General features: G+C 33.7%; 3 protein-coding genes across 3 annotated transcripts; 2 read left to right on the top strand and 1 right to left on the bottom strand.

Moving 5' to 3' along the window:
* The first annotated feature begins 2,858 nt into the window (after window positions 1-2,858).
* On the top strand, window positions 2,859-7,532 carry LOC114182986 (protein TRIGALACTOSYLDIACYLGLYCEROL 3, chloroplastic). The gene is made up of 10 exons (XM_028069800.1): window positions 2,859-3,447; window positions 3,606-3,734; window positions 4,479-4,574; window positions 4,664-4,741; window positions 4,828-4,889; window positions 5,037-5,112; window positions 5,428-5,535; window positions 6,070-6,245; window positions 6,351-6,435; window positions 7,080-7,532. The coding sequence occupies exons 1-10, from the start codon at window positions 3,259-3,261 to the stop codon at window positions 7,116-7,118; spliced, it is 1,038 nt and encodes a 345-aa protein (XP_027925601.1). The 5' UTR covers window positions 2,859-3,258; the 3' UTR covers window positions 7,119-7,532.
* A 213-nt stretch (window positions 7,533-7,745) lies between these two features.
* On the bottom strand, window positions 7,746-11,023 carry LOC114185423 (receptor-like protein CLAVATA2). The gene has a single exon (XM_028073136.1). The coding sequence runs from the start codon at window positions 10,713-10,715 to the stop codon at window positions 8,541-8,543; it is 2,175 nt and encodes a 724-aa protein (XP_027928937.1). The 5' UTR covers window positions 10,716-11,023; the 3' UTR covers window positions 7,746-8,540.
* A 5,414-nt stretch (window positions 11,024-16,437) lies between these two features.
* On the top strand, window positions 16,438-19,385 carry LOC114185024 (CBS domain-containing protein CBSX6). The gene is made up of 2 exons (XM_028072508.1): window positions 16,438-17,289; window positions 18,302-19,385. The coding sequence occupies exons 1-2, from the start codon at window positions 16,949-16,951 to the stop codon at window positions 19,230-19,232; spliced, it is 1,272 nt and encodes a 423-aa protein (XP_027928309.1). The 5' UTR covers window positions 16,438-16,948; the 3' UTR covers window positions 19,233-19,385.
* Window positions 19,386-19,741: the final 356 nt, after the last annotated feature.

Genomic DNA, 19,741 nt, shown 5'->3' with positions numbered 1-19,741 from the left:
TAAATATGGAATGAAAAGAAATAACAAATTCGTTTTTCAATTGTGAATGATAAGTTTTTGTTGACTTATATAATAACTACTTTACTTTAAAAAGTGCAATAGCAATGATTTGCGAATATCAATAAAATTATTATTTTTATTTGAGTGAGAATGTAAAACTATTTTATATTAGTTTTATATTCACATTTCACAAGCATAGAAGTGTTGATGTATTGGTGTGTTACATTGAAAATGAAAATAGATGGGTTGGTGAGGGGAAAGAAAGATATGGTTGAAAGGTTACTAAAAAGAAGATCGGAGATCTAGGATAATGCAAGACCGCATGGTTAAATATTGTATCGAGTTTTACTTGTTTTAATATGGATCTCATCTGTCTAAATAGATATAAATACAACTTTATTCAATTTAGCATGTATTTAACTTTACTTGGTTTGTTGTCAGAGCAATAGGATTTGATGTATCAGACTTAAGATGATTTGATGTGGGCTTGATTCAATTTAGTTTTATATGTATCTAATTTGACTTAGTTTAATGATTTTGGCTCAACTTAACATGGGTCTAACTATACTTAATCTTTTTTTGGCACGACACAATTTAATGTTATATGGATCTAATTCGACTTCATCATAAATGGGTTTGACTTTACTTAGTTTAAGGTGGCGCAACTCTACTTGACCTATCGTGAATCAAACTCAATTTTGCTTGATATGAGTTTGATCCAATTCAACCTAATGTGGATCCACTCAAATTTACCAAATGTGGGCCTTACTTAACTTGATATGAGGTGCACTAAACTTGGCTTGACTTGATGTGGATTTAACTCAACTTGATGTGACATGGGCCCCACACAAGTCATCACGACTTAATCTCGATCAACATTGGCTTGACTTTGGCCTAACTTAACCTTAGCCCAACCAAACCTGACGCACTTAACTTGGGTCCATCTAAAATGTCATTGACTTAGGCAAACTTGGGTTTTGCTAGACTCAACTTAATTTAGCAAGATTTGACAAGATTCCAAATCGACTTTACCTAACATGTGTCAAACATGTCTCAACTTGACCATACATGTGTAAAACCAAAATAAGTGTGACATAACTTATTTTCATTTGTGTTGAACCCAACTCAACATGACTTTAACCATACCTAATTCAACCTGTTTTAAATCTGATTTGTCTCAATTTGATATAGGTTAATCACGATAAGCTTTACATGATGTAAGCCTAACTTAACCCCACCTAAATTTAACCCACCATTACTCATATTTTATTTAGATAAAGGTCAAGTAAATGTTTTTTATATGTATAAATATCTTTTAAGTCATTTTTTATTTTTAAATTTGAGTTTTCTTTTTGTGTGTAAAAATGGTCAATAAATTGATCATGATATACATCTTTTTTGCCAAATATCTAATATTAAGCAAAAGACTAAAACCTTATTTGGTTATAATTTTCATTTCAATTATTCAATTTGGTTTTCTTTTTTTCAACTTAGTCTTTTTTTTTAAACAATTTAATTAGGTCATTTTGTTTAGATTGGCGAAAATATTGCTTTTGTACATGTCATGTGTGAACTTGTAATATTTTTATTTTTATTTTTTAAAATATTTTACTGTATGTCAAGTCATAATCGTGCTATGTGATAGTGTAAGTGACACATGTCATTATCAGTGTTAGTGTTAAGCTCACATGACAATATATTGTATTGAATTTAATCTCTATATTTAAAATTTTGACTCAATTTAGTAATGTATTTATTTAAAATAGAGTAATATTGTCCTTTCTCTCTAAAATAGAAACAAAATACTAATTGCATTTAATTGCAATTTATATATTCATTTTAAAATATTTTTTAGAATTTATATATCTAAATATTGAAATTATTTTTTTAATTTTTTTTTAAATATTTATATTAAACTTATAATTTTTTTAACAAAATTAACCTCGATTTAACAAAAAATTAAATTTAATTAAAAATTAAAAGGATTAAATTGAATAATTAAAATAAAAATTAACATCAAAGATTTTAACCAATTAAAATATTTCACTAGACTTAAATACCTTTTTGGTCCTTATTTTCGTAGTGTTTGTTGCGGATGATCGTCATCTTGACAGAATGTTTAAAATGGTTCTCATTTATACAGAATGTTTAAAATGATCATCATTTTCGCAATTCATGTTTTATTTGGTCCTTTTCTGTAATGCCATTTAAATCATTAACGAATCATTGTACAGGTGGCACATTTTGTATTAGGATGTCTTACGTGTACTTCACATATGGCTAATTAAGGTTAATATTTTAATTTAGGAGAAATTTTGCAATTAGAGAAATTTCTTCATCTTTAATTGTTAACATCACTCTTTCCCAAACTGTTGGGTGTGTGCTCCTATCAACCTCCCACATGAGTATCTTTAATTTTTGGCAAGAGAATCTTTTTCTAAATACAGATGCCTCATGCAAAATATTAGGTGCAACTGCAATCCAATGATGAAATGACAAGTATTAGCGATTTCCTAATTGCAAAATTGACCTTAAATTAAAAAATTAACGTTAATTGGCCATATGTACCGTATACGTAACACATCCTCATATAAACCGTGCCACCATGCTTCGTTAGTGATTTAAACGGCGTTACAGAAAAGGACCAAATAAAACATGAATTGCGAAAATGAGGACCATTTAAAACATTCTGTCAAAATAAGAACCATCCCCAACAAACACTACAAAAATGAGGACAAAAAGCATTTAAGCCTATTCCACTAATTATTTGAATTCAATGACATGCCCAATTACTTTAAACCTAATTTTTTGGGACAGAAAAGAAAGTGTCAACAAGATCCACTTGTAAAAATCTTATAGAGGTGAAAGAGAATGCAAAGTTGCGTGTGTGAAATTGGGAGGGTGAGAGGGACGAGCATAGATCATAGCCCATAATTCTTAGTGTTGATTTGTCTTCTTCCCTTCCAATTCCAATCCAGGGTAAGCCTAGACTAAACGAAACTCTCGATACTTTGCTACAATTAGAGAGAAACAAAGACAAATAAACAGAATCAGGTCTTCCCCAACCCCAAGCAACAAACAACACTTTCTCTCTTCTTTGCAAAATCAACTACCACCGGCCATTTCCATTTGACCATCATTGCCACTTTGAAAGGAAACTACCCCATATGAATCACATGCTTTCCATCTCATAACACAACAACCCCACTTATATTAACTCTTTTCTCTTCTGTTTTTCTTTCTTCATTCCTCATTACCATGGTTTCCCTGTCAACCACCACCCCCTTTCTACCCTTCACTGCACAAAACGCTTCCACCAGAATCCCTCCTCCCAACGCCTTCCGTTACAGCAACCACCGTGATAGGGATCACAGGAAGGTTGTGTGCGCCTGCATCGCACCTCCGCAGAACTTCAAGAGCCAGGACTCTTCCCCTATTAATTTCAATGTAAATGTCTATAATTTGATTTCGCTTTTTGCTTCAGTAATCATGTTTTGTTGTTGGGGTTGGTGTTAAGTGAGTCTGGGGTTCTGGGTACACAGAAAGTTTTGTTTTTTTTGTTTTTCTTCCAATGGATATCTGGCTGACATCAAGGTTGTTGCCAGGGTTCGCACAAATCAGAACAGCTGAGCGCGGCGCGGGATCAGGATGATGATTCTGATGTTCTTATTGAGTGTAGAGATGTGTACAAATCTTTCGGGGAAAAGAAAATCTTAAATGGTGTCAGCTTCAAGGTGAGGGGTTTTGTACTTGACAATGGTTTTGGTTATGTCACTTTGTTATGCACTTGTAGGAAAGGAAAATGAATGGAGTTTTTTCCTTGACTTCAAATCAATTTAAACACTGAACTTTCATTGAACCTCTCTATTATAACTTCCGTGAAAGGTAAAGTAGATAAGTTAATTATAACTATGAGAGAAACTAAATTCCTTTTATCTTTTCATTGGTTTCTCCTGTAAATGATTATATAGAAATTTATCCAACATGTCCATATCCTTGTGTTTGGTTTGCTTCTTTCGTTGTTTTCTGTCGAGTGTGTTATCTAGCATGAAATAATGAAGTGGTGAATGCTTACAACAATGACAACCAAGTCTTGACCCTTGTGTTAGGTTTGTAACACGGACAGAACAACTTTGTTGAGCTCCATTAGAAACCTGTTTTTTGATTAATTCATTTAGGGAAAGAAGTGGGTTAAATGAAAACCAGTTGTCAATAGGGTCGTCTTAAAAATTTTGGAGGCTATGTTCTAATCACGAAAATTAGATCCCTCTATATTTGGGATGCAAAAAAACAACATAAAAGGGTGGTGCTAATGTGTGAGCTTTTAAAATATGGAGTCTCTCAATAAAAGAGGGCCTGCTTGCACATGCTGTTTTACGGGCCTAATTGTCGGTAGGAGTAGGGGAGATCTACCTGACTTAAAGTTTGCTAATTTTTTTCTCTTTTTCTTTTTTGTTTCTTTTTCATATAATGAATAGATTAAGCACGGTGAAGCTGTTGGAATAATTGGTCCCTCTGGGACTGGTAAATCTACAGTTTTGAAGATTATAGCAGGACTTCTTGCTCCGGATAAGGTAAGTATTTGATTTGGGATTTTGTTATTTGATTTTAGTTTCATCCAAATGAGTTCATTTCTTGAATGCTCTCACTGTCAAATTAACAGGGGGAAGTTTACATTCGAGGAAAAAAGAGGGTTGGTTTAGTAAGCGATGATGATATATCTGGTCTTCGGATTGGATTAGTAAGTGTCACAGTAATATGCAATGTGCTACTTCTTGGGCGCTATTATGCTTCCATTGTAATTTTGTACATTTAATTTGTAAACAGGTTTTCCAAAGTGCCGCACTCTTTGATTCTTTAAGTGTTCGTGAAAATGTTGGTTTTCTCTTGTAAGACAACTTCTCCTTTTAAACTTCAGTTCATTTTTCATATTGTCGTCTAAAATGTGATAAAATTGATTGATTAAATAGTTTCTTAATCTTCTATTCTTCTTAACTACTTTAATTGTTTTGTTTCTGACCTATTTATTTGTTCAGGTATGAACACTCGAGCATGTCTGAGGACCAGATATCAGAGCTTGTAAAGGAAACCTTGGCTGCAGTTGGACTGAAGGTATGCATCTGGTTCAAAACTGTTGAATATAGAGAAAATAGGGTTTGAGACTAATCTTCCTTGTGTAGAAAATACACATAGGGGCTGCATTTATAATAAAGAAAATATGGGCTAAGAATGATATCTTAACAAAAACCATAAACACCAGCAGAAGCATAAAGGGTAGCAGCAGTGGCATACATTTCCTTTCTGCCACTGAGAAAGTTGCTCCATACTCATACTACTAGATTGCTGTTAACTACTGCTTTCTTCCATTTTTGTTGTATAGCCATTATGTTTTACAAAAGATTAACTTCTTACACCCGTTTTTTACAGGGAGTTGAAGATCGGTTGCCTTCTGAGTTATCAGGTGGGATGAAAAAGCGAGTTGCTTTAGCTCGATCTATTATCTGTGACACCACAAAGGAATCAATTGAGCCAGAGGTGTGTTAGCTTCCCATTTCTATCCTCTGTTAATGTTTGAAATTTTTACTACCAGAGAAGAGTGCCTTAGAACTTTTATTCTTGGGTCCTTATGTTTCAAGCATAAGCGAGTCATTAGTTTCAAGCAGTGTTACACAGGAGGGGTGGATATTTCTAGGCACTCCTAGGCTAGTTCATGTTAAAAATATGAATGAAGCTAAAGAGGGATTTGAATTGTGACAACCTTGCTTACATAGCAAGGAGGGTAGGGATTGGTTGGAACTATAGTTACTATAGTTGATGGCTCAAGTTATCTGTATAATCACATAAGAACTATAGTCATATGAAAACCTGTCACTTTGTGTTAGTCACTATAGGAAAAAAGAACTATAGTTGATGGCTCAAGTTATCTGTATGGTCACGTAACTTTCCAACAATGGAGATTATTTTTGGATGTAACATGGTGTAACATTTACTGTTTTTCAATCAACATGTGGACTCCTTTTCTTCTCTCCCTTCTGTTTATAAAATATACACATCTTCACTTCTGTATAGGTGCTTTTATATGACGAACCAACTGCTGGACTTGATCCTATAGCATCTACTGTTGTTGAGGATCTGATTCGCTCAGTGCATATAAAAGGACGAGATGCTCGTGGAAAACCTGGGAATATTGCATCTTATGTGGTTGTTACTCACCAACATAGTACCATTAAAAGAGCCATTGATAGGTGATAATTTATTTCATATTGATTGGATGTTTCCTGTCCCCTTAAGCCTCTTAATTTGCCCAGAATTCGTGTACCCTAATTTGGTAAGTTACTTCATAAATACAGATTGTTGTTTCTACACAAGGGAACGATTGTTTGGGAAGGAATGACCCATGAATTTACAACTACAACAAATCCAATTGTTCAGCAGGTTAGTTGTTTTGGTTTAAAGGACTTGTTTCTGAAATCTTTTACTTTGGGACATCAATTTCTTATCTAGGGACGGTATCTAAATATAACATTTAGAAATGTTTGTATAAAAGAAAGTACTACTTTTCTGTTCAAACTTCAGATGTATTGTCCATGAGAGAATGCACCTTGGTTCACATTATTTGAAGATCTTGCTTCTTTACTAAAGTCTGCTTTGATTGGGTTCCTTGCTTCTTTTTCTTTTATTTTTACTTGTGAAGGAGGCTAGTATTTTTCATTTGAAACACTGTTCCCAGAGGAACCAAAATTGAAATTGTTCTCGATTTGAATGATTTCAAGAAATGAAAGAGATTGCTAGTATTATTCATGTTTGTGAAAAATAAGAATATGATGACAATGACTTAATTCTTTTTTTGTTCGTGTCCCAGAAGCATGTTTTTAATTTGGATTAAGAATTCTGATTATACATTAATCATATCTTATGAATTTTATACATTTCTTTCAAACCGTATCCTAAATATTTTGAGAATTTATTTTTAATCACCCATAAACATTGTACCTGTGTGCTTGATTGTTTTTTACAAAATTCAATCTTCAAATAATAACGTTAATAACTGATAATGTGAACTTTTGTTATTGTGGCAGTTTGCATCCGGGAGCCTAGATGGTCCTATCAAATATTAGAACAGTGCTGAAAATGTAAAGTAGACAACATGGGTTACGGCTGGTTTTGGCAATCCTGGAATTTGCACATACAAATGGACACTAAACTGGTTGCAACAAGGATTAACGAGCTTCTCAGGGTTTTGGTATTAAATTCCAATTTGACTTCAATAGAATTGGCTACCTGCATCGGATTAGAGGCCGGCAATGACAACTTTTCTCTCTTCTTTTTTGTTAGAGGACAACTTATTATTACTGTTATTGATGACTAAATTCATTGGCAATAGAAGTTGCTTTGATGCACGTCTGACGTTAGAAAAGATTGGTGGAACAGATGTTTTTAGTTCTGTGCGGAGAATTTGATGTTCTAGATTGTGTTTTTGTAAGCAAATCATTATAATCAATAAATCTGCTTCATGATTTTCAGTTTTCATAGTTTCAAGTCCTCCCCTAATGATATTTGTATTCAGTGTTCTGCTGTCAAATATCGTGAAGACCTTTAGTACGGAACATGTACGTTTTATCAAAATATTCTTAAAACTTCATTCAGCTATTTTAACTACTTACAACTAAGTATTAAATAATTCTTATACTTTTCATGTAATAATTTTACTTTCGCCAATTACTTCTAATTTTTTTCAACTAATGTTTCGGAACACTCTTAACATTCTCGTATATATAAATCACAAGGTACGAGTTTGTAATTATAAAGACAACAAAATAAAGCAGATCACTAAGGATGAAGGTGTGATGATTGTAATAATAATCTTAAATATATGAAAATCTGCTCCATCTATCTTGTCTGCACTTACCACTCCTCACTATACTTCATCAACTCGCGATCACAAGGCAAAACACCTATGGGGAAAAGTTAGGTTCCCCAAGCCAAGAAAAGAGCTAGGTTAATCTAGAATGATACATGTTCTCTTCAACTAAACATTCTTGCAAATCTGCAGTTTGATGAACAAGATCAAAATTTCACCATAACTAGACCAAATCAGTATGCTTCCTGCTGCTGACAACTTCACCACATTGATTATGAATATTGGATGCGGTGTTGCAATCTAATCTAACTGCAACCAGTTCCATCAAAAAGAGAAGAATCGCCAACAAGATGATGAAGGATTTATCTCTACTCCAATCACATGTTCACCACAACCATCTATTCTTTTCCTGGCTGAATGATGCAGGACTAGTCTTCACTTACATAAAGCCGGTGGCCAGTGTTATGGGTGTTCTTTAAACCTTTTGTAACTCATCATAACATTTTGATCCTGTTGTTCTGAGACACTTGTTCATTAATCATGATATAACACTGGTGAAGTTGATGGCCAGATAGTATTGCTAGTCACATAAACTGTATGTTCACTTGAAACTGAGAAGCCAGCTTCCAAATTACAAACCGGAATTTTCAGGAGATTTGTAACTGTCACAAAAATTAAATCAAACTTTGGTTTGAAGAATGTAATTTCTTGCCCTTGCTGAACAGAAGAGAACAACAACACCAAAATCGAAACTAACAAAGGCACTGATAAAGAAAATCCCCAGAGATATTGGTCCCTCCATCCTATCTTCCCTGAAAGAACTTCCTTGCACAGTTCGAGTCCTTCCATCATCACATACTCCACTGGAAGATTCCATGCACAGATCCGGATTTCCAGCAAATGCACCAGGAAATCTGCCATAACCTTGCATCTGGGGAACATACCCAGAAAAACAGTTGTAAGACAGATTCAAAATGGACAGATCTTGAAGGCTAGAAATGTTTCCTGGAATATGTCCTGACAAGGAATTATGTGACAAATCTAAGGCTTTCAAACTCTGCATCTTCTGCAGACCTGGAAGCTGTCCATAGAGAAAGTTGCATGACAAATTCAGATATTCTAGGCCAGCTAGACCAAATAAGCCCCTTGGAATCTCTCCATGGAGCAAGTTGCTGGATAAATCGATTCCAACCATTGAGGATAGATGATAAGTGAAACTGAGTTGATTGCTGTCAGAAACAACAGCTGAAACTCTCAGTTGAACGGTTCTTGCTGCAACCAATGGCTCTTTAACAGTGACATTCCTAGTGTTAAATATCAAGCTACCCTTAAAATTAATATCAGGGATGAAGCCAGAAAACTTGTTATGTGAGAAATCCATTGTTTCTATTGCGTCAAATGTGAACAACCAACTAGGCAAATTTCCACTGAACTTATTCTGAGCAAGGGACAAATACCTGAGGTTTGACCATTTTGTTATTGCATCATTCAAGGATCCAGAAAGCTCGTTGGAACTAAAATCTACAATCTCGAGAGATTTACATCCAGCCAGAGTGAGTGGGATAGCCCCGGAAAACCTGTTGTTGCTTATATCAAGTATCCTCAAGATATCCAATGCATCAAACTCCGGTTGAATTACCCCAGAAAGATTGTTATTATTCAGTATTAGAGCATACAGCTGAAAGCACCCAACAATGCTGAATGGAATGGTACCAGACAAAGAGTTGTGTGAGAGATCAATGACCTGAAGATAGGTCAAATTTCCAATTCTGGCAGGTATTTCTCCAGAGAGAAGATTGTGAGACAGAAACAAAGCCTGCAAACTTTTCAACTCAGTAATTTTCACAGGAATTTCACCAGAGAATTGATTGTGAGAAAGGTCGAGAAGAACAAGGCCAAGCTTCTCGGTAGTCTCAGCAATTTTACTGGGAATAGGACCAGAAAAATCATTATAACTCAAGTCCAAAACAAAAAGTTTCTCTGAAAACACAAGCCTAGGATATATTCTATACTTCAAATGGTTCCCTGACAGGTTCAAATGAGTCAAAGCTTGCAAGGAAGCAATACAAGCAGGCAGTCCCCCAACAATAGAATTGTTAGACAAATTCAACACAGTAAGAGACTGAACTGAAGCTGAAAAACAAGGCAAAGTGCCAGCAAACTGATTGGAAGCAAGATTGAGCACAACCAAAGGCTGATGAAAACCAACCAGATTACCAGACAAAAGATTGTTCCCAAGGTCCAAATACTTGAGGGACTTCAAGTAAAGCAGGCTCTCAGGTATGCCCCCACTGAATGAACACACACCAAGATGTAGCCTTTCCAGATTTGTAGAGAAGTTTCCAATCCAAGGAGGCAGTGGACCACCCAGAGCAGGGTTCCCACTCAAAACAAGCTCAGTGAGGTGCCTGAGCCTCATGAAAGAATCTGGTATCCCACCGTGAAACCTGTTATAGCTGAGATCAATAACTCTTAGGTTGAGCAAATTTCCAAAACATTCAGGAAGAAGGGAAGTGAAGTTGTTGCGGGACAACCCCACCTTGCTGAGGTACGGAAGCTGGCACAAACTGGGGTGGATTTGGCCTGAAAGGTTCATACTAGTTAGGTTGATGGAAAGCACCCTCCCAGTTGTGTTGTCACAGGTGATTCCACTCCATAAAGTGCAGTTAGAGCCTGCCCAGCTGGACAAACTCTGGTAAGGGTCTTGCAGTCTTGACCCGAACAGAAAAAGAGAGGCTTTATCCTGTGGGTGAGCATCAATTGAGAGTGAAGGGGTTGCACGGAGAAGAATCACACAGAGGAGAGTGAAGGGGTGCCATAAACGGTGGAGGGGTGTGGTGTGTGCCATCACCATCAGCGTGAGAGTAAAGGTGCAATTTTGAGGAGGGGGAAGAAGTGTTTGAAGCAAAAAGGGAAGTGGGGGGTTGATGATTTTTGAAGATTAGAATGAAAACATGATGAAATGGACAGAAAGAGAGAAAGAGGAGAAGGAAAAGAGGAACATCGTCTTACACATTGGTCTTAGGTTGGTTGGTTGTGTTGTGTCACGCTGATAAAGTGAGAGTGTTACAGGTAAAAGGAGGAGGGTTTAGGTTAGATGAACAAAATAAAGTGGCTTTGTTGTGCTTCTTAGTTCTCTCACTTTACTCTCTTTCTCTCTGTTGCATAACACTTTATCCCTTTTTTAAGTTTCTCTTGTTACTGTGTTTTGTCCAGAAAAGCCTTGTTCTTCCTATATATTTTATTTTATTTTTATAAAGGTTGGAAAATAAAACCAAGGTAGAGAGATTCCACTCTTCATCTCTCTCGATCTCTCATTGCATGGCCAAGTCAAAAGAATAGCATGATCCAGTTATGTACTAATTGATTAATATATAGTTTATTATAGCCATAAACATTGTCAATGATTTTTAGAAAATGTATATTTTTGACATGATTAATCGTGTGTGCATATATGTACATTTAATGTGAAATGAAAGTTTATTATAAATAATCATAAATTGAAAAAATGTGAATGCATACAAAAAACTTGTTTTAAAAATTATATTTTTTACTAATATTAAAAAAAAGTTAAAATTGGACATAAAAGGTTAAATTGAGAAACTCTGAAATTTTAAAATTTCAGCTATCCCTTATAAATATAGTCACCTAATATGTTTCAGAAAAAAAAAGATGTGTCCTTTTTTTGTAAAAAATTGGTTCTTATGTTTTAAGATTGATAAATTAGCTTTAAAATTTTAAAAAAATATATATAAATTTAACTTTTATCCAACTATTAAGAAAATATTAAATATTGAATTTAATATGAAAATAATTAATGGATTTAAAAGTGAAAAATAAAAAAACAGTGTGTTTCGACCAAAAATAATATAGGGATCAAAAAGTATAAGTTCATAGAACTGTACTATGTATTAAAAAAAATCTATAAATCCCTTGAAAATTCAAAAATGTGTTATCTATAACAATAATAAAGAGGATTCTCTCTTTTGTGTCCAAATTTCATAATACCAATTCTATTCTTTATAATATGATTATTTATTATTTTTTAAAATTAATGGTTATTTTTACCTATTTTCTATAAAATTGTTTATCTTATTTTTTTTATTCATCAACAATTACATTATTAACATTACATTATTATCATCTACTAAGATACTATTATTCATAATTTAAAAAATGCGTATACACAGGCGCGATAGCGCCTGTGTGTACGCTAGTTGTTATTAAAAGAAATTCGATCTTTGATCCGCCCAAACTCATATAATTACTCTTCTAAATAATTATATCAAAATCTTTAAATTTCTCTAACCATCATTTGAGAGAGAACAAAAATATTCTTAATGCTATATACGTGCTTTCAAACAAAATTTTACTTAGGATATGATCCCGTAATTAAGACAAAGGAGTTAACTAATTACTAATAAATTATTTTTTTCATAAAACAATAGTAGATAATTATTAGTCCAAGTGATCAATAAACACTTTAACAAATATTTCAACATTCTTACAAATCTCACGCCAACCTTAACCCCTATTTGTCGTGTCCTTTATATCCAATATACACATCTCATATGAATCAAACAAATGACAACATTACGCCCATTTCATGGTTACAAGACTAAAGTAAAGACTATAAACCCTATTATTATGAAACTATAAAATATATTATAAAAATACCATAATTTTTGTTAGTTACATGCGTTAAGTTTTTTGAGAATGATAACTGGAGTTAACATTATCTTTAATTTAATATCTTAAATGAATGAATTTATGAATTTTTATCTTTATATGATACTTAACTTTTTCATTTTCTCATTTTTATTCAACTTATGACTTAGACTCATATTTAGATTTTCAATTATATCTTATATTAATCACCAATATTAAAGAATAACATGTTATCATAATTTCTTCTTTTTTAATTACAATATTCGATATATATTTTCTTTACTATGCTATCTCGTGTCATGGTTAATTAGATTATAATTGAAAATGTAGTTAAAAATATATAAAATGCTTTAAAATAATTTAATAAATAAAATTAAAAATAATAATTTGCAGTTAAACCATGTTAGAAATTGGTAGCAATTGTAATAACGAGTTAGCCCCTAAACATAGGACAATTTAGGTAATAAAATATCTATATTCATATTTATTTTCATAAAATATTGTAGATAAATATCAAAAATTGAGAATGTGAACATGTTCCAATTCGTGGAATTATGCCCCCGTATATTCTTTCAATCTTCACTTTCTTTGTTGCGCCCACTTTTTTTTTCTATTTTAGTACAAATGAGAAAAAAAGTATTAATTTTATACTTTTAAATTGAAGTGCCAGACTGGATTATAATTTACGAACCAACTCGGTTCATCACAAGTTTAGATCGAATTGGGTTAAAAAGAATTAAAAAAATTTAGTACGAATTAAACTTGGACCCAACTTGTTACGAACCAAGCTCATCCGTAGTGAGCCGTGTTGGCTCACCAATCCACCTATAAATTTTAAATATTAAATTATATTAAAAAAATAAAAACCCTAAATGATCCGATTTTGTCGATCATTCCAAATTGCAATCCACTGGTGATGATGTCCTACCTAATCTCTGTCGTTTCTCCCCCTCAAGTCATCCCTATGAACTTGATCCAGGTTAACCGGCTCAAGCGAAATGTTTTGTCTTAAGGGATCACGTTACACCACAATCAAACCTCTGCTTGATAACAGACAGGGGGAAAGGCATATTGGCAGCTCTACAATCTGAAGAAGTACAATGGGAAGCAGATGGACTGCAATCAGTATAATGCATATGTCATATTGCTGCAAATTTCAACAAAAAATTCAAGAATCACGAATTGAAAAATCGGTTAAAGAATATGGGTAATAAAATTTTTCTTTCATTCACCACATTCAATAATTAAACTAACTAATATAATTGCATTTTTATAGCTTACGAGGTGAAACAACCCATATTGAATGCTAAATTGGCGGCTTTGAGATCCCATTCACCAAAAGTGGATCTTGGATCGACAAGATACCACTACAAAAATGGACTTAGGCTTGCGATAGAGGTAGTAGATTCGGGCACATGACAACAAACCTGGCAGAATGTATGAATTATGTTTTAAAAAGAGCTCGTTCATTACCAATCTGTGCTCTAATTAAGACAACATTTGAAAAGACCGCAACATGGTTTGTTGAGAGAGGGGTTAAGGCAGACTCCATGTTACCAGCAGGCCACCAATATATAGAAGAAATTAATGCTATCATTAGAAAAAATCAACAAGCGGGAATATGTCAAGTTTGTCGATACTCAAGAGAAAATAATGAATTTCAAGTTCAAGAGATGTTTTCTCCACATGATCACCGCCTACCAATGTCTTTTACAGTTAGATTAAATGATTGGTGGTGTGATTGTGGTCATTTTCAAGCTCTTTGACTGCCTTGTCATCATGTAATAGTTGTTTGCTCTTTCTCGCATATAGACCTAACCTCATACATCAATCCAGTTTATAGCCTCTACAACATCAACAAAGCATATGAAATACAATTTCATCCGGTTAGGAATAAAGAATATTGGTCACCATACACCAGACCAAATTTCATTCCAAACCCAAACATGCGTCGTAGGGTAAGGGGAAGACCACCAACTAATAGAATTCATAATGAGATGGATGAACCAAATCCAAATAGACGAAGCAAATGTTCATATTATAGAAATGAAGGACATCATAGGGACAACTGTCCCTATCGTCATTAATTTATTGCTTTATCCTATTTTCTAGTTGATTTTTATTATCTCATTTTTATTGTGTTATTTTTATTATGTCATTTTTATTGTGTTATTTTTATTATATAATCTTTATTGTGTTATTTTTATTATGTTATTTTATTATGTAAGTTTTATTCTGTTATTTTTATTATGTATTTCTATTATTATGTAACGTATTTTTTAAAATTAATTTATTGAATCAATAACAAATTTTAAAGGTTAAAAAAAGCAAACTGAAAATTTTTAAAAAATAAAATAAAACTGCAACGTTAAAAAAAAAAACTGAAATCGACCTTCTGTTTGACAACTCCAGGGCAAAAATCGACCTTCTACCTAACGACTTCGATCTTCAAAAAATAAAAATAAAAAAGAAAAAGGAAATTGGTGTTGGGGAGGACGAATTTACTTTTAATGTCATCCTCCCTGATGATATGACCCAGATTTACAAAAAAGAATTAAAGGATCTATATTTACAAATTGTTGATCAAACTCACCCAGAATTACAAAAAAGTCTATTATTCACTGTACAATCATTTTCACAAAATAAACTATTTAAACGGACAAACTTAAGACTTCCATTCAGCGCACATTTTGTTCAGTTTCTTTCTATCCCACATTCATATCTAGTTTCATTTTCACTTTTTATATGTAAGTTAATCAGGAATTTTCCTTTATTTTTTTGTTTGTTACACACAATTCCTTTTATTTACAAAGCGTGTCAAATTAATTCTTCAAATTAAAATAAGTGAATATTTTTCCTCACATACATAAAGTTTATCAATTAAATAAATAAATTGACATTTCCAACCGTCAACAATAATTTAATTAAAATATTAACTGGAAAGGTGGAGAAAGATGAAGGATGTAGAGGAATGGAGAAAGCTGAAGTGTAATGTGGTAAGGTTGAGAAGGGAAAGAGCAGGGAATTTTTTTTTAATCTTTTGTCAGTTATTATTGTAGTGATAAACCCGAATTATTATATTATTTATAAAGTCCAATAATAGTTATATCAATACGTGATAAATTAAAAAAAAATTAAATATATATTATTTTCTTAATTTTTAATAAAAAATGTAATTAGTTAATTTTTAAACTTTGATCCAATTTATTTCATCGACTCTATAACTGTGTGAATTTAGTCATTTTAATTAAATTTGATAAAATTTATGTGAGTTAAATATGTTTTTGGTTCTTCAAATTTCAGTGAATTTTAGAATTAGTCCCTCTTTGAAATTTTATACCAATTTAGTCATTCATATTTAGAAATGTGTAGATTTAGTCATTCTTACCAATTTTTGTTAAATTTATTTGACATTTTAAACGCATTTTATGATAATATTTGAGTTACCATTGAAGCAAAAATGTGTCACACGGAATAAACAATTCAAATATTATCATGAAATACGCTTGAAACATCAGATAAAGTTAATAAAATTTGGTTAAAATGACTAAATTTACATCGTTTTAAAAGATGAAAAACTAAATTGGTCAAAATTTTTAAAAAATGACTAATTCCAAATTTTACTGAAACATTAAAGACTAAAAAATATATCTAACCTAATTTATTTGATATATTAAACACATACCTCAGTTAATATTAAAACGAGAACGTATTAAACTGTATAAATAAATATTATCACGAAACTAGTCTAACAAAATTGGATTAAAAACATTAAATCTACACACTTTTCACATTTTTTGAATTAAATTAAGTTAAAATTTTAAGACTAATTCGACCTTTTATTTAAACGTATTAAAAAAAAACAGAGTTGAAATTAAAGATGAGTCCGTCAAACATGAACACTGATGCAGCTGGCCACACAAAGAGTCACACTTAACACATCATGTTCTGTGTGTGTGACTCTCTCTTTCTCATTCGATAAATTGAAGGTTGTTGTGTTCTGTTTTGTGTTGTGCTGTGTCTCTCTCATTCGTTCTCACTGAGTCTGCCAACCGAATTAAGCATCGATTTACTCTCTGTCCTTTTTCCTCCCATTGTCTCCAAAAGGACCTACCCAATCCAATTTTCCGTATCATATCTTCTTCACTCACCGATTCTTCACTTCTCTTTCTCTCTGATCCGATTCAATTGAATGGGCCTTCACCTTTCACTTCCCCATCCATGCAAATGGCTAACTCCTTCTCTCACTTGATCCTCCACCGCCCTCGCATCAACGCCCTTGACCTTCTTCTCATCTTTCTCCATACCCTCTTATAGCCCAGAAGAATCACGCTTTCTCTGTTTTTCAATTTTTCTTTTTTTTAAACTTTGACAAAAATCCGATTTTTCTTGTGAATTGTTACGCCCTTTTGGATTCTGATGGCGTCGGTGTTTGTGTACCACGTCGTGGGCGATCTGACGGTGGGGAAGCCAGAGCTGGTGGAGTTTCACGAGAGTGAGACGGTGGAGTCCGCGATTAGGGCGATCGGAGAGTTCCCTGAAGGGAGCATACCCATTTGGAAAAAGAGATCTCATGTGGGGATTGAGAATAGTGAGATGAAGCAGCAGAGGTTTGTTGGAATCCTTAGTTCCTTCGACATAGTTGCGTTTTTGGCTAAGAGTGAGTGTTTGGAGGATCAGGACAAGGCCTTGAAAATTCCTGTTTCTGAGGTTGTTGTTCCTAACAATTCGCTGCTCAGGGTTGTTGACCCTGCTACAAGGTCAGCACCTGTTTCAATTACTTTTAGATATGATTTCATCGTAGAATTTAACTTGACCACACGTTCATAGTAAATCACACTTTCATTCAATCAGAATCACAGGTTAATTGGCATACATGGTAAGGTCTGTTGTACAGTCTATGAAAATTAAAAACACATGTTTGTTTATATTAACTGAGCCATGTTTTTACACTTGCTTTAGTGAGAATTTTATGTGTGCGACTCTATTAGCCTCTCTGTGTTGTGAATCTGTGGATTCATTTATTCAAGTAGCAATGGGAATCATTGTTAGTTAAGTGCATGATGTGGCCTTGGTGATGATAAGAATGTTATGCACGTGGGTGGTTTGTGTTTTTGTTTAAGAGAGAAAGATTGTCTTTTGTTTGAGTGAGGATTGTGTTTTATGTTGCTATCAAAGATGAGGTGTCTGGGAAAAGATTGGTGCACAATCATTTTCACTAGGCATCTGGGGTTAGAGGATTTCATCATCAGCATCTTTGCTCCGCTATGGAATATGATTCTTTCCGGTTACAAGAATTTGTACTTTCCACAATGCGAGGGAATTTAACATTCCCAAATAAACTGCTGGATAACTTGATTTTTTATGTCAAGCAATGGGACATGAAATCCCCTTGTATCATATGCTTTGGTATCTTATACTCTTGTATCAAAGGCATCTAGGAATGGAGTATAGATTCTTAGTTTGACTCTGTCATCTGAGCTCTGTATAGATTCTTCCCTTGATGTGTTCGTGTATGGCTTTCATCTGTTCATTAAAAGCTGGTTATGTAAAATTTGTATCTGGTTATTGCTTAAAAACTGAAAAAGTAGCTCTGTTTGATTAGTTTGAGTTAAAACTAGTTAACAATTCAAAATAGTCATTGAAATTCTGTAACATTATTTGACTATGAAATACTTGAAAACCGAACCCAGGCAAACAACATGCACATTGATTCAGATTTCTAAATTTTCAAAACACAGTCTTAATGTCATTCTATTTCCTCTAATCAAGGTTGATAGATGCACTAGACATGATGAAACAAGGTGTGAAACGATTGCTTGTTCCGAAGAGTGTAGCATGGAAGGGCATGAGTAAGCGATTCTCAGCTATCTACTACGGCAAGTGGAACAAGAATAATGATTCTCCTAGCAACAGCAGCAACAATCTACCTCCTAACATGAATTGGAGCCCCTCAACTTCCGGCACAGTTATCCGTGACAAGTACTGTTGTCTCTCTAGGGAAGATGTTCTTCGTTTCATCATTGGTTGTCTTGGTGCTCTGGCTCCCCTTCCTCTCACTTCCATTGTTTCTCTTGGAGCAATCAATGCAGACTACAGCTACATCGAATCCTCCACTCCAGCCATTGCAGCCACTAAAAAGCTTCCTCAAGATCCAAGTGCAGTTGCTGTGATAGAAAACACATCAGATGGTCAGTGTAAGATCCTTGGAGAAATTTCTGCATGCAAGTTATGGAAATGCGATTACTTAGCAGCAGCATGGGCTTTGGCGAATCTCTCGGCCGGACAGTTTGTCATGGGAGTTGAAGACAATGTTAGCTCAAGATCACTACCCGAGTTCAGTGTAGATTCACCAACTGGAAACAGTGATTTGGTTAATGGTTCGAGGAAACCAAGGAAATTCAGTAGCAGGAGTATTGGGTTCTTCAGCAATTCTGGGAGCCACAGTTTTGGTCCCAGGAGCATGTATAGGGGTAGGAGTGCACCTCTGACATGTAAATTCACTAGTTCGCTTGCTGCAGTTTTGGCTCAGATGCTTTCCCACAGAGCAACTCATGTTTGGGTGACCGAGGACGACAATGACGATGTTTTGGTCGGTGTGGTTGGATATACCGATATTTTAGCTGCTGTAACCAAACCCCCTACAACCATGATTCCTGTTAATAGATCTACAGAGGGGTTTGGAAATGAAATTCAGTGTTGATTTTTTTGCTTTTTTACTTTTTCAATCAGGACTCTTAGCAGTTTGTCTCGGTGCACTTAAGATGATGAAGATGGGTTTGGGTTGTTTGTGTGTACAAGTTTGTGTTGATTGATAATAACAATAAAAATAAGCCATGTTTTCATTTAGTCAAAAGCTATTTTCTTTAATAGGTATAGTTTGTTACCCGTTAAAGAAATTTGTTCATCCAATGATCTTGGTGCTAAACTGGTAGTTTTGTCCAATTTAAAAACTGAATGAATGATAAAAGGAAGAACTTTGGTGGTTTCCCTCTTCAAAACCAACTTTGTTTAATTTGGTCAAAAATAATGTTAAGAAATTAACTTTAAGTTTAAATCAATTCACTTCTCTCACGTCTTGGCATCTGATAGTACGTTGAACAATAAATCTAATAAACAATAAATTTTAATAGGATAAATTTTAACCTAATTTAGTTAGAAAAATATGATCAAGAAGTGAATTTCAAACCTAATATTATAAAACATTAAGGA

Source organism: Vigna unguiculata, chromosome 5 (genome assembly GCF_004118075.2).
Source record: "Vigna unguiculata cultivar IT97K-499-35 chromosome 5, ASM411807v1, whole genome shotgun sequence".
Lineage (NCBI taxonomy): Eukaryota > Viridiplantae > Streptophyta > Magnoliopsida > Fabales > Fabaceae > Vigna > Vigna unguiculata.
This window is presented reverse-complemented; position numbering and strand designations above follow the sequence as displayed.